Genomic DNA, 20,910 nt, shown 5'->3' with positions numbered 1-20,910 from the left:
GCATACATTAAAATACAATTTCATTGTATACAGCTGTCAAAGGGTTACCACCTCCAATATACACTGCATAAACATGACTAAATAAACAAACAAATAAATAGAAAATTATGTATATGCCCACATATAATATATGACGCAGAGAAACAACATAGTCTAGTTTGGATTTGTACATGGTGAGAAAAATGATATAAAGAATAATTTGTGTGTGTGTGCGCGCACACACATCACATCTATTCAGTACAACTACTAACAGTTACTTGTGTTTGTTTTGTTATCTACTTTGAACATTCCTGATGTAAATTATAAATTAGAGATGTTCTTCCTAGTTTTAATCATAATGTTGATTCTATGTATTTCTTCTTTCCTGACACAACAGAAATAAAATCAATACTAGATCACCTTGTTTTCCTTGCAACATTATACTAGAATTTTCCCCTATGTAGAATTGCTATAACCCCATGATAGCAAACCTATGGCACATGTGCCACAGCTGGCATGCAGAGCCATATCAGTGGGCATGCAAACTCAGCTTTGGCATGCATGCGTGCCAGTTAGCTGGCTTTCAAGCCTTCTGGGCCCACCAGAAATTGGGAAATAGGCTGTTTTTGGCCTCTGGGGGGGATGGGGAAGGCCGTTTTTGCCTTCCCCAGGCTCCTAGAAAGGCTCTGATGCCTGGGGAGAGTGAAAAATGGGCCTTCCAGTCCGACTGGAAGTTGGCAAACAGGCCATTTCTGGCCTCCGGTGAGTGTCCGGGGGTGTGTGGGGAAGGCTGTTTTCACCCTCCCCAGGCTCCTAGAAAGGGTCTGGAGCCTGGGGGGGGGCGAAAAACGGGTCCACTGCACCATTGTGTACCAAAAGCGGGGAGAACGCGGGAGTGTGTGTAACACATGCATGCCTGGGGTGGGTGGGTCCATAGACTTATGGGTGTGGGCATGCGTGCGCACGACCCTCCCGTGCTCCCCCCGCTTTCGGCATGTGATGGCAAAAAGGTTAGTCATCACTGCTATAAACCAGTTCATATAGTCTTCTGATTAAATATATTGTAGATAATTGCTTCTGCTTTATGAATGGTCTCTTCCCTTGATTTCTGTATGGCAATCTGAAGCAAAGAACTTGTGTAGATTCTTAAATTCAAATAGTAATTTTTTACTGGGAACTTTCAAATTTTTTTAAATGGGAAATTAATATAAAAATCTAATATTTTAACTTGTTCAGATAAATACATTTTGTTACAAGGGTTGACCTCTCATTGGTTGAACTGAGTCCGATAAGCTCTTTAAGACACGCCCCTATTGCCAGGTATTCCCCAATTTCAACGAAGAACTCTTATCAGACTCAAAGTGTCATCCACTCAGGCCTTGTCGTAATTCTAACAAAAAATTAGTGATCGCACTATCCCAGAGAAGATTGCAAGCGACCCATCAACAAGCCTATCGATGATAACCCGGTTGGATGGAACAAACTATGTTTCCTGGTCTATGAAATGCAGTCTACTCCTGCGTAGGGAAGGTTTATAGGCCACCAAGAAGGCCACCTTGAGTATCAGGAACTTGAGGGGTACTGTACGAAGCTGTTCTTCAATGAGAAAATTCATAATGGTAGATAGCTTTGAGAAAAGAATATTGTCTTCTTATATGAACTTACTTTGTTTATTAGAGACTATATTTTGGAGAGTATTGGAAAATGTTGTTTGTAAAAAACAGTAAAAGCAAATTGAAAATCATTCCAAAGGAAAAAATTACTTGGAGATTACTTAGGGAGGACCAAAGCAACTAGCATATTCATTTGAGAAGTGGGAATTATGTCATTCTAACTCTGAATACTTTGTCCTCGGTATTATTTCGGGCTCACTAATTCTTTGAGCATGTTCATATGCAGTAATAGAAGAATTCATAGATATAACTTGAATTAGAAAAAAACTCCTATTAAGATTATCTTTAGAAGTGTAATATTCCTTCTCACATCCCCCACTTCTGTCATCATTGCACAGTTTATTAGAAAGTTATAGTTATTAAAACCATATAGAAACTTGCCTACTCTGATATTTCCATTATGGGATCTAATTTGATCTCAAAACCCCTTATTACCGTTTTGAAATGTCTAAGATGAAAATATCTATTTTGGCTTTCTGAACGCAGATTGAATGCTTGCCTAGCAACTAGAATAAAAATATTTAATTACAAGCTTTGAACATCTGATAGAGAAAACAGGTGTGCAAATATAAGGCTCCTAATCACTCCCTTTAAAAAAATTTAGATGGCAGTTATTAGTTGCTTGGCAAAAGAATTAAAGATTTTGGGCCTTAGAGTGATGTAAGTATTCAATTATGTGCAGCGCTCTCAATTTAGATATACAGGTAGTCCTCAACATAATAGTTCATTTAATGACCATTTGAAGTTACAACAGTAAAAAAAGTGACTTTCGACCATTTTCAGACAGACGACCATTACAACATTCCAAAGGTCACGTGATCAAAATCCAAAATCCCTTGGCAACTGACTCTTATTTATGATGGTTGCAGTGTCCTGGGGACATGTGATTACCTTTTGTGATCTTCTGACAAGCAAAGTCAGATTCACTTTACAATCGTGTTACTAATTTAACAACTGCAGTGATTCACTTAATTGTGGCAAGAAAGATCGTAAAATGGGGCAAAACTCACTTAAGAAATGTCTCAGCAACATAAATTTTGGGCTCTATTGTGGTTGTAAGTCGAGGGCTACCTGTAGAAAAGGAATTGGAAGTTGTGAACTGAAATTTCATCAGTGTACATCAATTAACGTTAAAAGAAGTTTCAGAGAAGTAATGAAAAGTTAGGTCAGTTTTGTTACAATCTTATTTTTCAGCTAGTCCTTTAGCACAGGTATATGATGAAAAGGAGCCACATGATGAAATAAACAATTTTCCGCTGCTGCCTTCACGAGCCAACTCATTGTTTGTATTTTTTTAACATAATAGTTCAAAATATTGGACACATTCGTTGAAGTTCTGTAAAATTTCCCTTTGTTTCTATTGTCTTGTAAGACTAGAAAATTACTGTATGTCCAGTTACTTCTTCCTCCAAAAGATCATTATAAAAAATTAATGGGAGAAAGGAGGACTGCAATACTAAGAGATTCACATGTCATATTGAATAGTGATTTCTTAAAACATGGCTCAAGTAAATCACAGTTGCCTATGTCCAATAATTGCATTAACTCATATGTGAAATTGCACAAATTAAAATCATAGTGACTAGATCCACCCAATCTGCTAACCCTTGGCCACAAAATGATGTAGTTTATTTTAATGTGACAATGTTGTTATAATGGTAACACTCAAATTTACAAGCAAAATGTGCTTTTAAATTATGATTTACACATGCCCATGGGATAAATTCTTCCTTGAAATTTACCTCAGTTCATCACTATGTGTAACCTTGAGAAAATACTGCAAAACACTAAAGATTAACTTAGTGAATTAGTATTGGGATGCTGGTAAGTGATATGGGTAAAACAATAGTCTATAAAGTTAAAAATGCCATTGAATTAGGAAGCAGTCTACCTTCTTAATTGCGTCATGATAACATTTGATAACATTGCCAGGCATATCTGAGGTTCTGAGATAAAAGCTGTTTAGTCTCTTAAATATTGGATTGCCTAGTCAACTGCAGTGGTCCACCACAACTTCTATAGCATTCGTTGTGTTAATTGCAGTAATTCAGATGTAAGCTTTATTTTTTTAGTTTAATTTTTAGTTGTGAGAATAACAGCTTTGCAAATCGTTAAAGGGTCACATGGTGGTTAAGCAAAACTAGTTTCCCCAATGAGTGTTTTTTGTGTATATTGTCAAAAAAGGTTCATGAATCATGATCACAGGACACTGCAATTGGTCATAAATGCAGAGTTGCAAAATGCCCAAATTGTGATCATATGACAGTGGGGTTGGTGTGATGGTTGTAAGTGCAAATATATGTCATTTTTTCCAAGGCCACTGCAACTTTGAGCTATCATTAAATGAACGGTTGTAAGTTGAGCCTATAGAGAACATTCTTTTCTTTTTGATTGGGTCAATAGACATCTAGAAGGATCTAGAATATTGTTCCAAGTTTGTGGTTGCATGAGCACTGGTGGACCACAAGGATACTATATAAAGCCATGACCTTTTTGTCCTTGTGTGCTGAAATCGCATGCCCCACACCCACAATGCAATGTGCCCTGCGCCCCTACGCATGCATGCACAATTCCCTTGGCTCTCCCCTAGCCCCCTGCGTGACCCCCACGCATGCGCATGACCCCCTGTATATGTGTATGTATACGTATATCTGCAATCCTGGATAAAGGATCGGAATGGGGCGTTTTTGCAAACGGCTTGAAAATGGGGAGGGGGGATTTTGTCTCTTATCCTGTTTTCAGTCTGTGCTGACCTTCAGAACAGGGTGAGAGGCAGGAATATCCTCCACATTTTCAAGCCGTTTGCAAAAACGCCGGCTTGGCCTCCGGCTTCTTTTGCAGCCACAATTGGCTGCAAAAGCAACCCGCGTTTGCTGGAGGCATAGGCCTGAACGGCACCCGCGAATCAGCTGTTTTGTGAATGGAGCGGCCCAACTGATCCGATTAAGGGGCCAAGAAGCCCTGATTGGGGAATGGAAGGGCTGCCCCCTGTTCTGGCTAAAACTACCCCTTCACTAGGGCTTATTTTTGGGGGAGGGTTTATATTTTTGCCCACCGTGAAAATCTGGCATGGTCTTAGTTTCAGGACATGTTGTATTTTCGGGAAAACATGGTACATTCCCTACCCTTTAGGAAAAAATAATTTCTGATCCTATGGGGCAAGGCCTAAAATTCATTTTCCCAAATTGTCTTAGTAGCTAACATCCCATTTTATTCAATTCAGTATGTTTCTTTAGAATCAGGGAGTAGGAGTAAATGTTGTTTAACTGATAATCATCTAATCAAACTTTCTGGGTTTTGTTGGGATTTTTTAAAAAATAATTTCATAAACTTTTGTTTTTAAATATGCAATTTGTTATATTTGTAAGTAGAATTTCTGTTTTTAATGGATGAATCACCAAAGGTTGCATCATGAAATGGTTGCTATAGTACTGTGAGAGCTAGATGGCATTCTACTGTAGCTACAATAAAAATCAGACTAAGGTTATTTAGTTTTAGAAATGTTGGTTTCCTTAGAGTTGTTGTTAATATTTTGAAGACCCCCGTTGCTATGGAATTGATTGCAGCAAATAAGAAATAATATATTAAAAGGCTATAATACTACATTTGTTCTGACTTCATTTCTAAATATGTATTGCCATATTGTACTCTCGTCCACTGCCTGGAATACTTTGGCGGCGGGAGCTCTAAACTGGATTGCGCCTTTGTGGCCTCTCTGAGATTGCGGATCCAAGAGGGCTCCTTGGTTCACCGAGGAACTCCGGGAGATGAAGCGCCAAAAGAGACACCTAGAATGCTGCTGGAGGGCCAGTAACTCTGAATCAGACCGAGCACTGATGAGAGCCTATATCAGGACCTATCTTGTGGCAATACGGGTGGCGAAATGTGCACATTTTGCCGCCCTTATTGCATCCGCTGAATCGCACCCAGCCGCCTTGTTTAGAATAAACCGCTCCCTCTTGAAAGGGAGGGATGCGGACGACCCTTTACAGGGTAGAGCTGAGGAATTTGTTCAGTTTCTAACGGATAAAGTCGCTCGGATTCGGACAGATCTGGACTCCAATTGCACGGTACCAGCCGAGGTACCGGGGGAAGGTCTTGAGCAGATTTTATGGAGCGAGTTTCAACTTGTCGCTCCAGAGGAAGTGGACAAGGCCATGGGAGTGGTGAGTGCCTCCACCTGTGTACTGGACCCGTGCCCCTCCTGGCTGATCTCGACCAGCAGGGAGGTGACACGTGGCTGGATCCAGAGGATAGTTAACACCTCTCTCCGGGAGGGATCCTTCCCGCTCCTCCTAAAGGATGCGGTGGTGAGACCCCTCCTGAAGAAGCCTTCTCTGGACCCAGCCATTTTAAGTAACTATCGTCCAGTCTCCAACCTCCCCTTTGTAGGGAAGGTTGTTGAGAAAGTGGTGGCCTTTCAACTCCGGCGGTCCTTGGATGAAACCGATTATCTGGATTCCTTTCAGTCCGGTTTCAGGCCTGGTTACAGCACGGAAACTGCTTTGGTCCCGCTGATCGATGATCTCTGGCGAGCCAGGGATAGGGGTCACTTCTCTATCCTAGTGCTCCTTGACCTCTCAGCGGGCTTCAATACCATCAACCATGGTATCCTTCTGCGACGGTTGCAGGAGGTGGGAGTGGGAGGCACTGTTCTTCGGTGGTTCTCCTCCTACCTCTCGGATAGGTCGCAGTCGGTGTTGGTCAGAGAGCAGAGGTTGACCCCTAGGCCCTCAATTATGGGGTGCCGCAAGGGTCGGTCCTGTCCCCCCTCCTATTTAACATCTATATGAAGCCGCTGGGTGAGATCATACAACGGCACGGGATTAAATACCACCAATATGCGGATGACACGCAACTGTATCTGTCCGTCCTATGCTAACTCAGTGAAGCGGTAGAAGTGATGTGCCAGTGCTTGGAGGCTGTTAGGGTCTGGATGGGAACGAACAAGCTTGCACTCAATCCCGACAAGACCGAGTGGCTATTGATGCTCCCTCCCAAAGATGATCCAGCTATTCCATCTCTTAGCCTGGGGGGTGAAATTATACGCCCCTCAGAGAGGGTTCACAATTTGGGAGTCCTCCTGGATCTGCAGCTGACGTTAGAACATCACTTGTCGGCTGTGACCAGGGGGGCCTTTGCCCAGGTTCGCCTGGTGCACCAATTGCGACCCTACCTGGACCGGGAGGGCCTTCGAATAGTCACTCACACCCTCGTCACCTCAAGACTGGATTACTGTAACGCGCTCTACATGGGGCTGCCCTTGAAGAGTGTTCGAAGACTCCAGTTAGTCCAGAACGCAGCCACGCAAGCGATTGTGGGTGCACCTAGGTACACCCACGGTACACCTATCCTCCGTGAGCTGCACTGGCTGCCCATTGGTCTCCGGACACGCTTCAAGGTGCTAGTTGTTACTTTTAAAGCCCTGCATGGCATCAGACCTGGCTACCTGAGAGACCGCCTTCTGCCAATTACCTCCCAAAGACCAATTAGATCGCACAGACTAGGCCTCCTCCGGATTCCATCTGCCGCCAATGTCGGCTGGTGACTCTCCGGGGGAGGGCCTTCTCTGTTGCAGCTCCGGCTCTCTGGAACGATCTCCCTGTTGAGATCCGGACCCTTACTACCCTTCCAGCCTTCCGTAAAGCAACTAAGACCTGGCTGTTCCGGCAGGCCTGGGGCTGTTGAGCTATCCAGCCCCACTTTAAGTTATGAATGTTGCTGTAATTTTAAATTGTTGTACTGTTTTATATGTTCCCCTCCCTTTTTTATTGTAAGTCGCCCAGAGTCTTCCGAGAGTGGGTGGCATACAAAACTAAACTACTTCCAAAAAACATCCCTGGAATGCTGTGGTAATTGCAAGATTGTTTGGGTCAGAAACAGGTATTTTCTACCATTGTTTTAAATTTACTTCAACAAGCTTTATAATAGGAAAGTAGAGATTGTATCAGTGGTGGGATCAAATTTTTTTTACTACCACTTCTGTGGCTGTGGCGTGGTGGGCCTGGCTTGGTGGGTGTGGCAGGAGAAGGATACTGTGAAATCTCAATTTTCACCCCACTCCAGGGGAAGGATACTGTAAAATCCCCATTTCCTCCAGATCAGCTGGGACTCAGGAGGCAGAAAATAGATGGGGGTTGGGCCAGTCATAGGTGATATTTACCGGTTCTCCAAACTATTCAAAATTTATGCTACCGGTTCTCCAGAACTGGTCAGTACCTGCTGAATACCACCTCTTGTATGTGTGCAAGTATAAACCCATATCAGTAAGATTTTATCAGCTTCATGTTCTTTTTTTTTTTTTTAGAGAAATGAATCCTATTCAAACCACTTGTTTTCAAAATCTGTACAAGGATATTGATTCAGTCCTCAAATTCTGCATTAGGGATATCACATTTTACAGACGCTATTTTGGGTTCATCTTCAGAAACATTAGCAGCTTTGAAGCATAAGAGACGTGAATTTTATGCTTAGGGAGTATTTTCTGATTTATTTATTTAAATGAAGCTATAAGATTAGAAGGCTATATATGTATTAGTGTAACATGACATGCAGTAGTTGTTACATTATGAGATTGGAGTTTATTAAAAGTAATGAATTTCCGTTTTCTGAAAAAACAATGTTTTGTCATTTTGAGATCTGTGCTTATTTTAACACTCAATTGTGATTCTTATGTGGTAGCATGACGGAACCAAAATATGAGATGAGCATTAGTAATGAACAAGATTTTCCAAGCTTAGATACAATGAATGCCTTTTTTCTTTCTTTGAATGCTGTTGCAATACAGTTGGTATTTCTGCTTCATATTTAAACCAGGACTAATGAGTAATGCATCTAGATTAAAATAAATGTACTTTGTATTTAAGTGTTTCAGATGATAGACTCTTTCCAGATCTTGAAAACCATGAGAGTAATACAGAATTTGCAGCTATATACATTTTTGGGAGGTGCCGTTGTCTTGAAAATCTGAAAAAACTAAACATTTGTCTTTCTTCCTGTAACCCAGCAGTTCTCAACCTGTGGGTCGTGACCCCTTTGGGGGTTGAACGACCTTTTCACAGGGGTCGCCTAAGACCATCGAAACTCTTAAATCTTTAGACTCTAAAGCGTGCCGTGTCGCACTCTCTCAGGCGCGCGCACACATGGGCACCCACACCCACAAATACACACGCTAGTGCACATGCAGGGAAGTAGGAGGAGAAACGCAAATGTAAAAAAAAAATAGGGAGTCTATATGTATGTTGAGCGGGGGAGTAGAAATTTCAGTTGCACTTCTGGCCCTTTTAAAAAGTTTGTGTAAATTGGAAGGAGGTCAGATTTGGAGCTTCTCATGGCACATTGTTATTGGGTTCCAAGCCAATCAGAACTGAGGGGTGGGGGTTTGGCATGACGGAGCGTTGGATACAGCCTATGATTGACTTAGAAAAGAGCTGAGGAAGGATAAAGCCACCCGAGGTGAAATTGAACGCTGCTCTAAGCTGCAGCAAGAGAAAGTGTGTGTAGTGGGGTGGGAGAAGAAGCCAAGTCTGTAGTCCCGGTTTGTACATATCTCTTTCCTTTTTGGGGGGCTGTGCATCTACAGGCGAGCAAGATGGGACTCTATACATTTACTGCACCAGTCACTGTTTTTCCTATTGGGAAGACACCCGGTTATTAATGCTACTCAGTTGCACAAGTGGGGCTTTTTATCCCCAGCTAACTCCCTGGCAGCCACTGAACAATCATAGAAAAAACTCTTGATCCCTCTAATTATGAATTCTTTGGACGAAGATATTTTTGTAATTATTATTACCGTTTTTGCTTGGCGACTTGGGCATTTTAATTTTTAGTAGGTTATAATTACATATCGTTTTTGTGATTAATCACTATGCTTTAATTATTTTCAATTTATAACAATAAAAATACATCCTGCATATCATATATTTACATTACGATTCATAACAGTAGCAAAATTACATTATAGAGTAGCAACAAAAATAATTTTATGGTTGGGGGTCATACAACATGAAGAACTGTATTAAAGTATCGTGGTATTAGGAAGGTTGAGAACCGCTGCTGTAACCTGTATTATCAGGCTACTCTTATTTTACATAGTCTGGAAATTGTTTAAATTAAATATTTTGAAATAAAAGTTAAATATACTGAATATATTCAATATTGAAAACATATTTTTCATAACTCAGTTCTAATAAAGTTTAACCCTAATAATGCTGGAAAAAAAATTGTTTTGTAATAGTAAACTCTAGTGAACACTTCCTATGAAAGTTGTGAAATACTTTTGCAATGGATTCTTGAAAGGAATATACAAAATTGTAGGAGGAAATTTTTGACTAGTTTTTGCTGTGCCAAAATGTTTTCCTTGTTCAAGCACTTTAATTTATTCAGCTCATAACCTTATTCCTGAAGAGGTGCTGTGGGTTACCTTGAACTATCAGGCAAATAAATCCTTAGTGATAAATCAGTCCAAGAAACAATTATTACCATCATGTATTGTTAAAGAATGTTCAAGAATGCTGCCATTTTTTTCCCGCAAAAGGATTAACTAAAATTCTTATTCTGTAGAAACTAAAGTTGTTATTGTGATGTCATTGTCTATGTAATCCAATGATCTGTATTTATTTTTTAGATTGGAAATTTGTTTAATAATAGATATGTAACAAATGTAAAATAGGTTAGATATCTTTCTTTTCCCATTTCTTGAACAGCCTTGAATTGGTTAGAAGTTTGCTTCTCTTATATTATCAGAAACTTGTTTTTTTTAAAGCATAGATCACTTAATTGTTTCTTTTTTACCTGTGATATTTGTTCTGCTCCGTATCAGTAGTTAGGAAAGTTAATACTTACAATTATTTAATTGTTAAACTATTAAAAATCCTTTTTGCACCATTTAATTTAGTATGGATCATTATATTTTTAATTATAAAAAATTATTCTGTCAATAACAGATTTGATTTTATATACTTTCTGGACTGAAGACCATCTGGAAATGTTGGGAAATCACTCTGAGCTAATTAATTTCCCTCTGCTTCTATTCATGTGTACAGATGCCTGTTCTTTATGTGCTTATTCATATCAAAATCTCACTTTATATCCATTGTATTTTTACACTTGAACTAATATTAAAATATAGTTGCATTCAAAAAGGGTTTCAGCCTTAAGAAGATTGCCAAGTAGTATTATATAGCCAGTGGGTTTACAATCACATTTGATATAAGCATATAGTTATAATTAAACCCAGTCATATAAAAACTGACCTTGCAAAATGCATACCAGAAACTATAATCTCTGATTCAGTTTTTATGCTCAATTTATGCTTTAAATGTGTAATTATCTCCCAGCATGATTAACTCATCTGATTTGCCATTCTGATCCATGTGTAAGATAGACTGGAACACTATGAAGGTGAGAGAAATTTTAAAGTAGCTTTGTCCCTTTGTAGTTGACTTTCCAGAGAAATCCATTTGGACTATGCTGTAGAATCTGGCCCCAATGCTTCAGGATGAATGAATTCTAACCTTATACTGTGTACATGTGCATGGGAGATTTTGTTTTTGGAAAAAATCCCAAAGCTGTATGGCAAAAGGCCAAAACAGATTATATTAATGCTTTGTTGGGCTCTGGAATTGATGGACTAGAAAGTCAGCTTGTGGGTTTTTAATTGCTTGCTTCTACCAAGCAACAGAAGAAGAAGAACAATAAAATAAAAATGTAGAAAGTTTGAATTATAATATGTAACTTAACTAGTCAGGTCTAGGAAATTTTATTTATTATTGTAGATATTTAGCTTTAACCCATATCTAAATTTAGTAAGAACTAGGTCTTTACATTGGGACATTTTTAAGGAAAACTGTATTATCTTTTGGCTGTGACGTGGTTTCAAAGCCAGTCAGAGTGGTTGGTTTACACTGGCTGTGTTTGTACTTCAGGCATAACTCAGTTGAACAATAGCTCAATACAGTAAAATCTTATGGAGGTTCTGGCACTATTCCCAACCAGTTTTTTCCAGGAAGCACCTGGTATCCCATGAACTCTTGAACCAGGATAGTGCTGGCTAGGCTTTATGGCCTCATTAACTGCTGTCCTATTGATATGGTAGGCAGCGATGAGATGGAAAGAAATCTAGGGCAAACAAACAGGTATTCTAAATCTGATTCATAAAAAAAAAGCACAGGTCTTGTTTGCTTTATCTTCCTGATTGGCATTCTTTCCGGCAATCCACCATCCCTAATCCCACTGGACAATATTCTCTCTGCCAGCCCGTCTCCCAACGTGATGTAGAAGGCATCAAATTTGTTGGCAGAGGAAGTGCTTCTTCCTCTGAACTCTACCCGTCTGTTCATTTCCCCCAGGAGAAGAAAAAGTCTCACGATTCATGTAAAGGAAACAAAGCCATTAGTAAGATAGAAAAGCAATAGCAAAGTAGAGTGCTGTTCCCAGCCATAATAAACCCCAAGGGGAGCATAAATTTGGAAACAGGAGCAAGAGAAAATGCACCCATACAGTAAACCAGTAATTCACATGGCATTCAGGGTGCAAAGTCTGCAGTAGAAAGCTGTGGAAAACAACACTGCAGACCAGTGGTGGATTTCAAACTTTTTTAGAACCTATTCTATAGGTGTGGCCTGTTTTGTGGAAGTGGCTCGATGGTCATGTGACCGGGTGGGCATGGCCAACTTGGAAAATGTGGTGAAGCTCACTTAACAACGCTCTTGCTTAGCAACCAAAATTTTGGGCTCAATTGTGGTCATAATTCTCTTATTGTTCCTTCCTCCCTCCCTCTCTCTCTCCCTCTCTCCCTTCGCTCCTTTTGTCTCTCTTTCCCCTTTCTTTTTCTTTCTTTCTTTCTTTCTTTCTTTCTTTCTTTCTTTCTTTCTTTCCTTTTTTCTTTCTTTCTTTTTTCTTCCTTCCTTCCTTCCTTTCTCTTTCCTTCTTTCTTTCTCTTTCTCTCTTTCTCTTTCTATCTTTGTCTCTCTCTCTCTCTCTTTTCCCTCATTCTCCGTCCATTCCTTCCTTCCTTTCTTGTGTGTATCTCTCCCCCTTCCTTCTTCCTTCCTTCCTTCCTTTCTTTTTTCTTTATTTCTCTCTTACTTTCTCTCTCTCTCTCTCTCCCAGAGAAGGAACAGGAGGCGAGGATTCGGCTGTTGGACAAGCCCACGTAGCGCGCGCTGCTCCCTTCTCTTTGACAGCCACCTCATTTCCAATGGGGATGGGGAATCCATGCAGGGGGAGGAAAGACACATGGATTCCCCCCCAATTGGAAACGAGGTGGCTGTCAAAGAGAAGGGAGCAGCGTCCGCCACATGGGCTTGTCCAACAGCCGAAGAAGGAACAGGAGGCAAGGATTCAGCTGTTAGACAAGCCCATGTAACGCCCGCTGCTCCCTTCTCTTTGAAAGCCACCTTGTTTCCAATGGGGGGTAAATCCATGCAGAGGGAGGAAAAATACATGGATTTCTACACCACCCCCATTGGAAACCAGGCAGCTGTCAAAGAGAAGGGAGCGTGCGCCACGTGGGTTTCTCCCAATCCTCTGCTCCGGTAAAGGAAGTGGGTGGGTGGGGCAAGCCTGGTGCGGACAGGTGGGGGTAGCGAGCAGCGACTGGGTGGTGGTGGGAATGAGCAGAGTGACAGGCCAGGGGAGGGACGTTCTAGTACAGGCCTCTGGAAGCTCAGGTATGGAAAGGCATGCTAAATTTCATGAAGTGGTACGTGTGTACCGGTGCGTACTGGCTGAAACACACCCCTGCTGCAGACATGAAACCCTTCCCTCACCAACTATGCTGGGGTTCCTAAGAATATTACTAGTTTGCTCACATTTTGTTTCTTTACATTTGGAAAAGTAAATAATTTTGGAGATTATGGTTCAAAGACCCTGATGACTATTTTTTTACTCATTCAGAATCATTATTGTTTATAAATGTTTGCAGAATGACTCAAGAAGATTTATTAGGTGGATAAGGCAACATTGGTTGCCTCTTGTGGTTGGTATTAAAGAGATATGTTCAATACCTATGAAGAATTGGGATATTTTGAAACAGAGCAGGGTTTTCTGCAGTCTAAATTCTTGTTCCTTAAAAAAGGGGAGGCTTGAACTCCTGAATACCATAATCTACCTTTGACTGGATTGCATGGGCAAAACAAGACTGGATAAAACAGGACTGGTAGTGTTTAATGTTCTTGATACCGCAGCTGCTGCTCATGATCTACCATAGTTAAGCATGGAACAACATTGCCTCTATGAAAAACTGCTTTGATTTTGGAAATGATGGACAGCTTCCTCACATATTAGCTGAGGCTGATGGGAAGTTAGAAATTCTGTAAGTCTAACAGATCTACATATCTAAATAACAAAGCCAGGCTACATATTTTTTAAAGTAAAAACTAGTGGATTTTTTCTCTTTTTTTCAGAAACTCTCCAGATTTCTGAAATTACTTGTTTGTCACGGAACAAGTTCGCACTTGAAAATATGTGTCAGCGTTAGTTCTTTCCCTAATGTTTGCTACTTTCCTTTAAACTTTGGAGGCATTTTAATTATTCATTCAGTTTATACTACCTCCCATGTTAACTATATGATTCGGGGTGGCTCATAGCAATTAAGAACAAGAACAATATAAATATTAATAAAAACAATAAATGTACAACCCATCTAAAAACCAACATTAAAAATTCAATTCAACATAAACAAGCACAGTATAGAGATGCAAAGGCTCACCACTATTGTCAGACCCTCAAATCTGGTGGTTCAGCCATTTTTAGGCCATAAAGACCAGAAGGATAGGGACCAATATAGGTTCCATGAGAATGATGTTCCAAAAGGTGGGCATCAGCCTCTCTTTTCTAGTGGCATCCAGTGCACCTAGTGAAGTAGAAGTGTAATATGTACTGCTTGAAGAATACTTGTGCTGCCATATTTTGCCTCCAGAATGCTCTTCAAGGGCCAACCATGTAGAGCACATTACAGTGGTCCATTCATGAGATAACCAGGGCATGAATGACAAGTGAGTTTTAAACTTAGTCATAATAAAAACAATTAATACTTGAGTTTATATAAATAATAATAATCAACTGGATTGACAGCAGCAAACATTGGAATAGAATTATCTTGCATGAAAGTGTAATACAGGTCTCTTGTTATATCTGGTACAAATAATTTTAGAATTTGGGCTTAACTCTTCATGGGCTTTGACACTGTCTGCTGTGACATTGGCTTTCTTGCCTTCTTTCTTTACATTTTTCTATCCCCTGGCGTTCCTTGATAAGATCAATATGGTGTGATGTTAAGATAATATGATTATAAGCTCTCTATGGTTACCTACAGTAAACCATCAAATCATCAGGTAAGAATTTAACAGAGTTCAAATGCAATGGGCATGGGTTTTTTGTATATGCCTCTATATATGCATAACATTCTGCTTGTTATATAAAATTGTGTGTGTGTAAAAGCCTATTCCCATTTAATGTATGTATAGAACGTGCAAAACACATATGTATTTAGAACAATTTGGATTCAATGTATATTTTGTTTTAATAGGCAGATCACCCTTTTCCCCATTAGTCCATTAAATCAATGGTTTACTGTACAGAGACAGTTCTGTTAAGTAACACAGATTCTGCTGTCAAGTAAATTGTGGAAATAGGAAAGGAATGAGTGGGCAATAGATGAAAGCTGAGGGTTAAATCCTCATGCCTTTGTTGATATAACAAGGAGTAAAATGAGGCCCAGAATGGATGTAAAAGTATAGTTTTTTTCCAATTTCATTGTAACCTTCCAGAAAATAATTTTACCTAAGCCCAGTCAGATCATGGGGGACCGGTTAGTCACAGAGTTTAGCCTGTGTATTTAACATGTGATCATTAAAATGTTCTTTCTATGCCACTCGGTAGGTGAAATTAGTTACCTATTACTGGAAGTGGAAAAAAGTCAAATGATCGCTAGCTGCAACATTTTTCTGTGGAATAAGGTCTGTCTATGACTAAGCCTTTTCTGTTAACCTTTTCTGTTCTTTCATATAGAGAATATAATACTTAAATGAAAACAGTACATTTTCTTTTGGGACAGTTTATTTAATATATTTTTTCTCTAAGTAAACACTATTAGGAAATGCCAGGGGAAAAAAAATCTAAAATTGTAGTCTGTGTTAATCTGCTAGTCTTTGATGGCCAAAAAAACAGGAGTTGGTTAGGATGTTTTTCTGACCCTATTTTTTTCTTATTTTTTAAAAAACAGATTTGTTAGTCTGAAAAACTATTACTACATTCTTTTTTTGGGTTGTAGTTGTTTATTTCAAATATATATTATTCAATCCTCATCAGTTTCTTATAAATCAAGGAAACACATATCAGTAAGAAAGTTCAAGACAGAGCACCACTACGATATCCAGATAGTCCTTATTTATGGCCACCGTTGAGCCCAGAATTTATCATGATAAGTGAGAAATTTGTTGTGAGTTTTGCCTCAATTTAGGACTTTTCTTGCCACATTTATTAAGTGAATCACTGCAGTTGTTAAATTAGTAACATGGTTGTTAAGTGAATCTGACTTCCCCATTGACTTTGCTTGTCAGAATGTCACAAAAGATAATCACATGATCCCGGACACTGCAACCGTCATAAATATGAACCAATTGTCAAACATTCAAATGTAAATCATGTGACCATGGGTATGCTGCAATCGTCATAAGTGTGAAAAGTGGTCCTAAGTTACTTTTTTCAGTACCATTACAACTTTGAATGGTCACTGAATGAACTGTTGTAAGTTGAGGACTATCTGTACTCTTTTGGGCTGCTCTCTTACTTTCCAATTTGGCTAAGTCTTAATGTCAAATCACTGAGATTAGAGTCAGCTATAACATACTTATACCACTATTAGCCATCTGTTTCACACCTTTTCAAGTTCTAATGCCTCGGACCAATTATGAGTAGCTTCTGCTATTGTTGTTCTCTTATCTTCAGAATTGTTGATTCTTTAAGATATTCATTTGAGTCAGATCTTATATCCAGGTTTAGATGTCCCCTTGCTCAAACATTATTGTCTTCTCCTCAATTAAGCCTGAATATAGTGAGGCCACTGGACTTTCACTGAGCCACACTTACCTGAATGGAATTCATGCTATGTCTCCAAACCTGATGTTTATGATGCCTCCTTACTCTGCATGACATCTCCTTCAACCTCTCCTGCTAACATTAAAGACAAAACACCCGGTTTTTCTTCTGAAAACCTTAATTCGTACAGCAAATGACTTATAAGATCATTTGGTCTTGGTCTTGATGATCAGTAGTTTTCTGAAACAGTAGAATCAGTGCTCCAGTTAGTTGATGATGCTACCACATTATAGTTTTTATTCTAGTTTCTAGTGTTATTGAAGACAGCAGGAAAATCCTGGGTGAAGATAACTTCTGTGTCCTCTCTTTATAGTTCTTTAAGTTTAACCCACTATATTGAAGCATTTCATGAATGATTTAGTGCAGTTTTAGTGTTCCGACTTCTTCACTTCTGGTCTGGACCTTCTCCCTTGTTCTCTCAATGTTACAGTCTGTCTCTTATAAATAGACAGAGTCACATATTTCCCATTTTGGCAGTGTGTTGAAACCATAGATTAAAAAGCACAAAAGTATTTGTAAATAAAATGTACAAATTTACATGATCACAAGGATATTTAAGTAGAAGTTAGCCCAAGCACTTTTGTTAGATGTCTTTATTTAGCTTCAAAAGCAAGCTTTGAAATATGTTTCAGGTCACCATCAATAACTTGAGTCAATGAATAAATTGATGCTCACATTTTCCAATTAATTTTAGGCTGAATAAAAATGAGTAAATGATTTTGCATTATTAACATATTAACTTTATATTTTCCTGAGTTTTACCTGATTGTCCCATCAGCTCAGAGTAGTATATTCTAGTGGTCTAACTGAGTATATTTCAATTTTGATTTTGATTTAGGAAGACAGTGAATAGGTAAAATTCTAAGTTGTTGGGGTACAGATTTGGAATAATTACTGTTTATAGCTACAGAAGAATTTATTTCAAGAGGAATGGTTGTGCTAACTATTTTCAGAGTGTGTTGTTTCCAAAGGTTTCTTCTGTATTATACATTTTCAGTCTCCATTACTGTCCAAATGCAAGTAAATCTTGCACCATGTTGAAAATGTTATTTTACTAAAATGCGGAGCTTTAGCAGTACTTATACAATAAGTCTGAAGAGATTGTCTGAGAGTTGTTGACATGCTATTAAAAACATTTCCACTCATGAAATAATGGCTGTCTGATATTTCTTGCTTGTTTTGTATCTAAAACAACGAAATACAGTATTTTTTATGGCTATAGACTGTACTTTTTATTTAAAAAATATTTTGAGGCTACTCATAATTGGCCCAAGGGCTGAGTTGATATTGTTAAAAGAACAGAGCTATTTTTTCAGCCTTATTTTTTCATATTAGGGGATGTTGTTACTTAAACTAGATGTATTATGTCTGCATGCTGTTCAATTTTAGTAATACAGTCTCAGGAACTTTGGTTGAGAGCATATTTAGCCCATGAAAGTTTAGTTTTTCAAAATGAAAAGGAAAAATTAATTAAAACAGCCTTGCTATTTTACAACAACAACAATAATAATACATTGTTTTTACTTTTAATCTATTCATTTTATTCATCATAAATATAGCTAAAGAATTAGTAAATCAGTTATGTTAATATGATGGTTAAATAATGGTAAAGTAATAACTATCAGAAATAGAAAAAAATGGTAATCAGTTTATACTTACCATCTATCCATGCACATATATACAATAAATACTTACACCTAATTTCTAATCGTATGGGCACATTTTAAATATTTGGTTTTTATAAAAGCCACAAGCAATATGTAATATTTCAGTTTGACAGTATCTATGAACTAGAATTGATGTCTTTTATTTTTATAATCCACATTCAAATATAACAACACCGATACTTCTAAGTAATATTTTTCCTGAGAGAAATAAACTACCTCTCTTAATTTAAATGCACATATTGAAAAAAAAACATTGTATACATTTTACATTCTTCCATGTTTACTTAATTAATTATTGTTACTTGCATTGTTTTTTAAAATGCAGATGAGACTGTAGGCAGAAGGCTACAAATATATTAACAGATTTAATTATATTAGTAACTATAGCATACTAATACTAGCAAACTCTGGAATGTCAACAATTATAATTGAGTAGTATAATTAAGTTCATAATAAATTTTAGCAACATATAATAATGATATAAATGATATAAACAAGAAATATATTACTAATATTTAGAGCACATTGGATTTCAAGAGTTTGTAGTAAAATTGGAATTGATTTTTTTTTAGCTGTCTTATGAATGAAAAACATCTTTAGTATTTCTCTAAACTGCTCAGAATTTGGGCAGCTGGACAGTTTATAAATATATGTAATAAGTAAATTTCTATAATCGGGTATGAAGCTCCTCAGAATTTTGAGTTAAAAAAAGGAAAAGTGTTTCACAGAATGATTTATGAATTTTTTAACTGTTAATACATATTTAACCCCTCTATTTAATTTCTCCAGGATCAGAAATTATGATGTCTATTGTATGAGTATTTCTTACATATTAAATAAAATATTTTATGATTTAAACATATACTAAAGTGTATCTTTTAGATATAAACATTATAGAATCTATTTTAGAAAAATATTTTTTCTTAGTATATAACAGACTTCATATTTATAGGTACTAATTAATGTAGTTCCAATCTTTGTGGAAATTTTCCAGAAAACTGGGACTGAGGAAAGGGACAAAAATTGAAATATTATGAAAAAACTGCATTGCTGGCTTTCTAAACAGAATTTTATAACTCACAAAAGGAAAACTGAGTGCTACAAAAGGCTGTAGAATTTTGAATGTACTCCTAGCTCATTTCCTGCTAAGTCAGGTAGAAGTAGGGTTTTTTTTAGGCAGCAGTCCACATTTTCCTTTGAGGCATATGTCAAGTCAAAAGAAATGGTCAGTTAAGATAAAATTCAAGCTTAAATTTAGTTAGATTAGTTCAGTTAAATGAAAGACCATCAATATAAATATCCTCAATGTATTCAGTAAATTTCCTCTTATGGTTTATTAAAAAATGTTTGGAGAAAGCCTGAACACTGTATCCATTATTTTGAAGTAGGTCACAGGCTAAAAGGCTCTTCTCTGAATCATGGTTAGCATGATTCTAATCTAGCAGAATCTAAAAGCATTATCTTACAATAAAGCTACAACTGTTATATGGGAATATTTGTTTTCACAGGTGGATGGAAGTCTGCCTAGATGAAGAGTTACCACCTACCACTGAACTGGAAGAAGGTTTAAGGAATGGTGTTTACCTTGCCAAATTAGCTAAGTTTTTTGCACCAAAGCTGGTCTCTGATAGGAAGATCTATGATGTGGAACAAACACGTTACAAGGTAAAATTTACATACAGGTAGTCCTTGATTTATTACCACAATTGGGACCAAAATTTCCATTGTTAAGCAAGGCCATTGTTAAATGGGTCATGCCTCATTTTATGACCTTTTTTGCCAGAGTTGTTAAGTGAGTCATTACAATTGGTAAGTGAATCATATAGTCATTAAGCAAATCTGTTTTCCCGGATAGATTTTGCTTATTGGAAGCTGGCTGCGCAGGTACAAATGGAGATAACTTCATCCTGAAATGTTGCAGGTATACATGCCAGTTGCCAAGTGCCCAAATTTTATTCACATGACATGACATGACAGTTTTAAGTTAAAAGATTGGTTCTAAGTATTTTCAGTGCTGTTGTAACTTCAAACTGTCGCTAAACATACAATTCTAAATTGAGGACGACCTGTATAAGATTTGAGTATAACATAGAAAAATATCTAGTAACTAATATTTGATATATTTACTGTAACAGCATGCACCATAATTAAGATTATAATAAATTCTTTTTATGTCCCAGGATTACAATATTTTGGAGTATAAGACGCACCCTTTTCCCTCAAAAAGGCTGGAAATCTGGGTGCGTCTTGTACACTGAATACAGCATTTTTTGTCTCCTGAAACCTCGCCTCCTTCACCAAAATGGCCGTGCATACCCTTATGGAGGCTTTCAGGGAGCTCCTGGGGGCTGGGGAGGGCAGAAATGAGCAAAAACAGGGCCATTTTTGCTCAATTTTGCCCCCCCCCCTGCCCCAGGAGCACTCTATAAGTTTACTAAAGGCTATCCATGACCTTTTTTTTTTTGACAAGAAAACGGGCCCGTTTTTTT

The 20,910-nt window shown here is 38.1% G+C and overlaps 1 protein-coding gene across 2 annotated transcripts in view; it reads left to right on the top strand.

Moving 5' to 3' along the window:
* Positions 1–20,910, top strand: part of IQGAP2 (IQ motif containing GTPase activating protein 2) — a 126,086-nt gene that overhangs the window by 44,314 nt on the left and 60,862 nt on the right. For both annotated transcript variants that reach the window (XM_014053677.2, XM_014053678.2), the window contains exon 3: positions 19,930–20,086. In XM_014053677.2, the coding sequence (XP_013909152.2) occupies positions 19,930–20,086 (157 nt within the window). The remainder of the gene's footprint in view (positions 1–19,929; positions 20,087–20,910) is intronic.

Source organism: Thamnophis sirtalis, unplaced genomic scaffold (assembly GCF_051295495.1).
Source record: "Thamnophis sirtalis isolate CommonGarterSnake01/CBP01778 unplaced genomic scaffold, rThaSir2_p1.2 scaffold_5, whole genome shotgun sequence".
NCBI lineage: Eukaryota > Metazoa > Chordata > Lepidosauria > Squamata > Natricidae > Thamnophis > Thamnophis sirtalis.
This window is presented reverse-complemented; position numbering and strand designations above follow the sequence as displayed.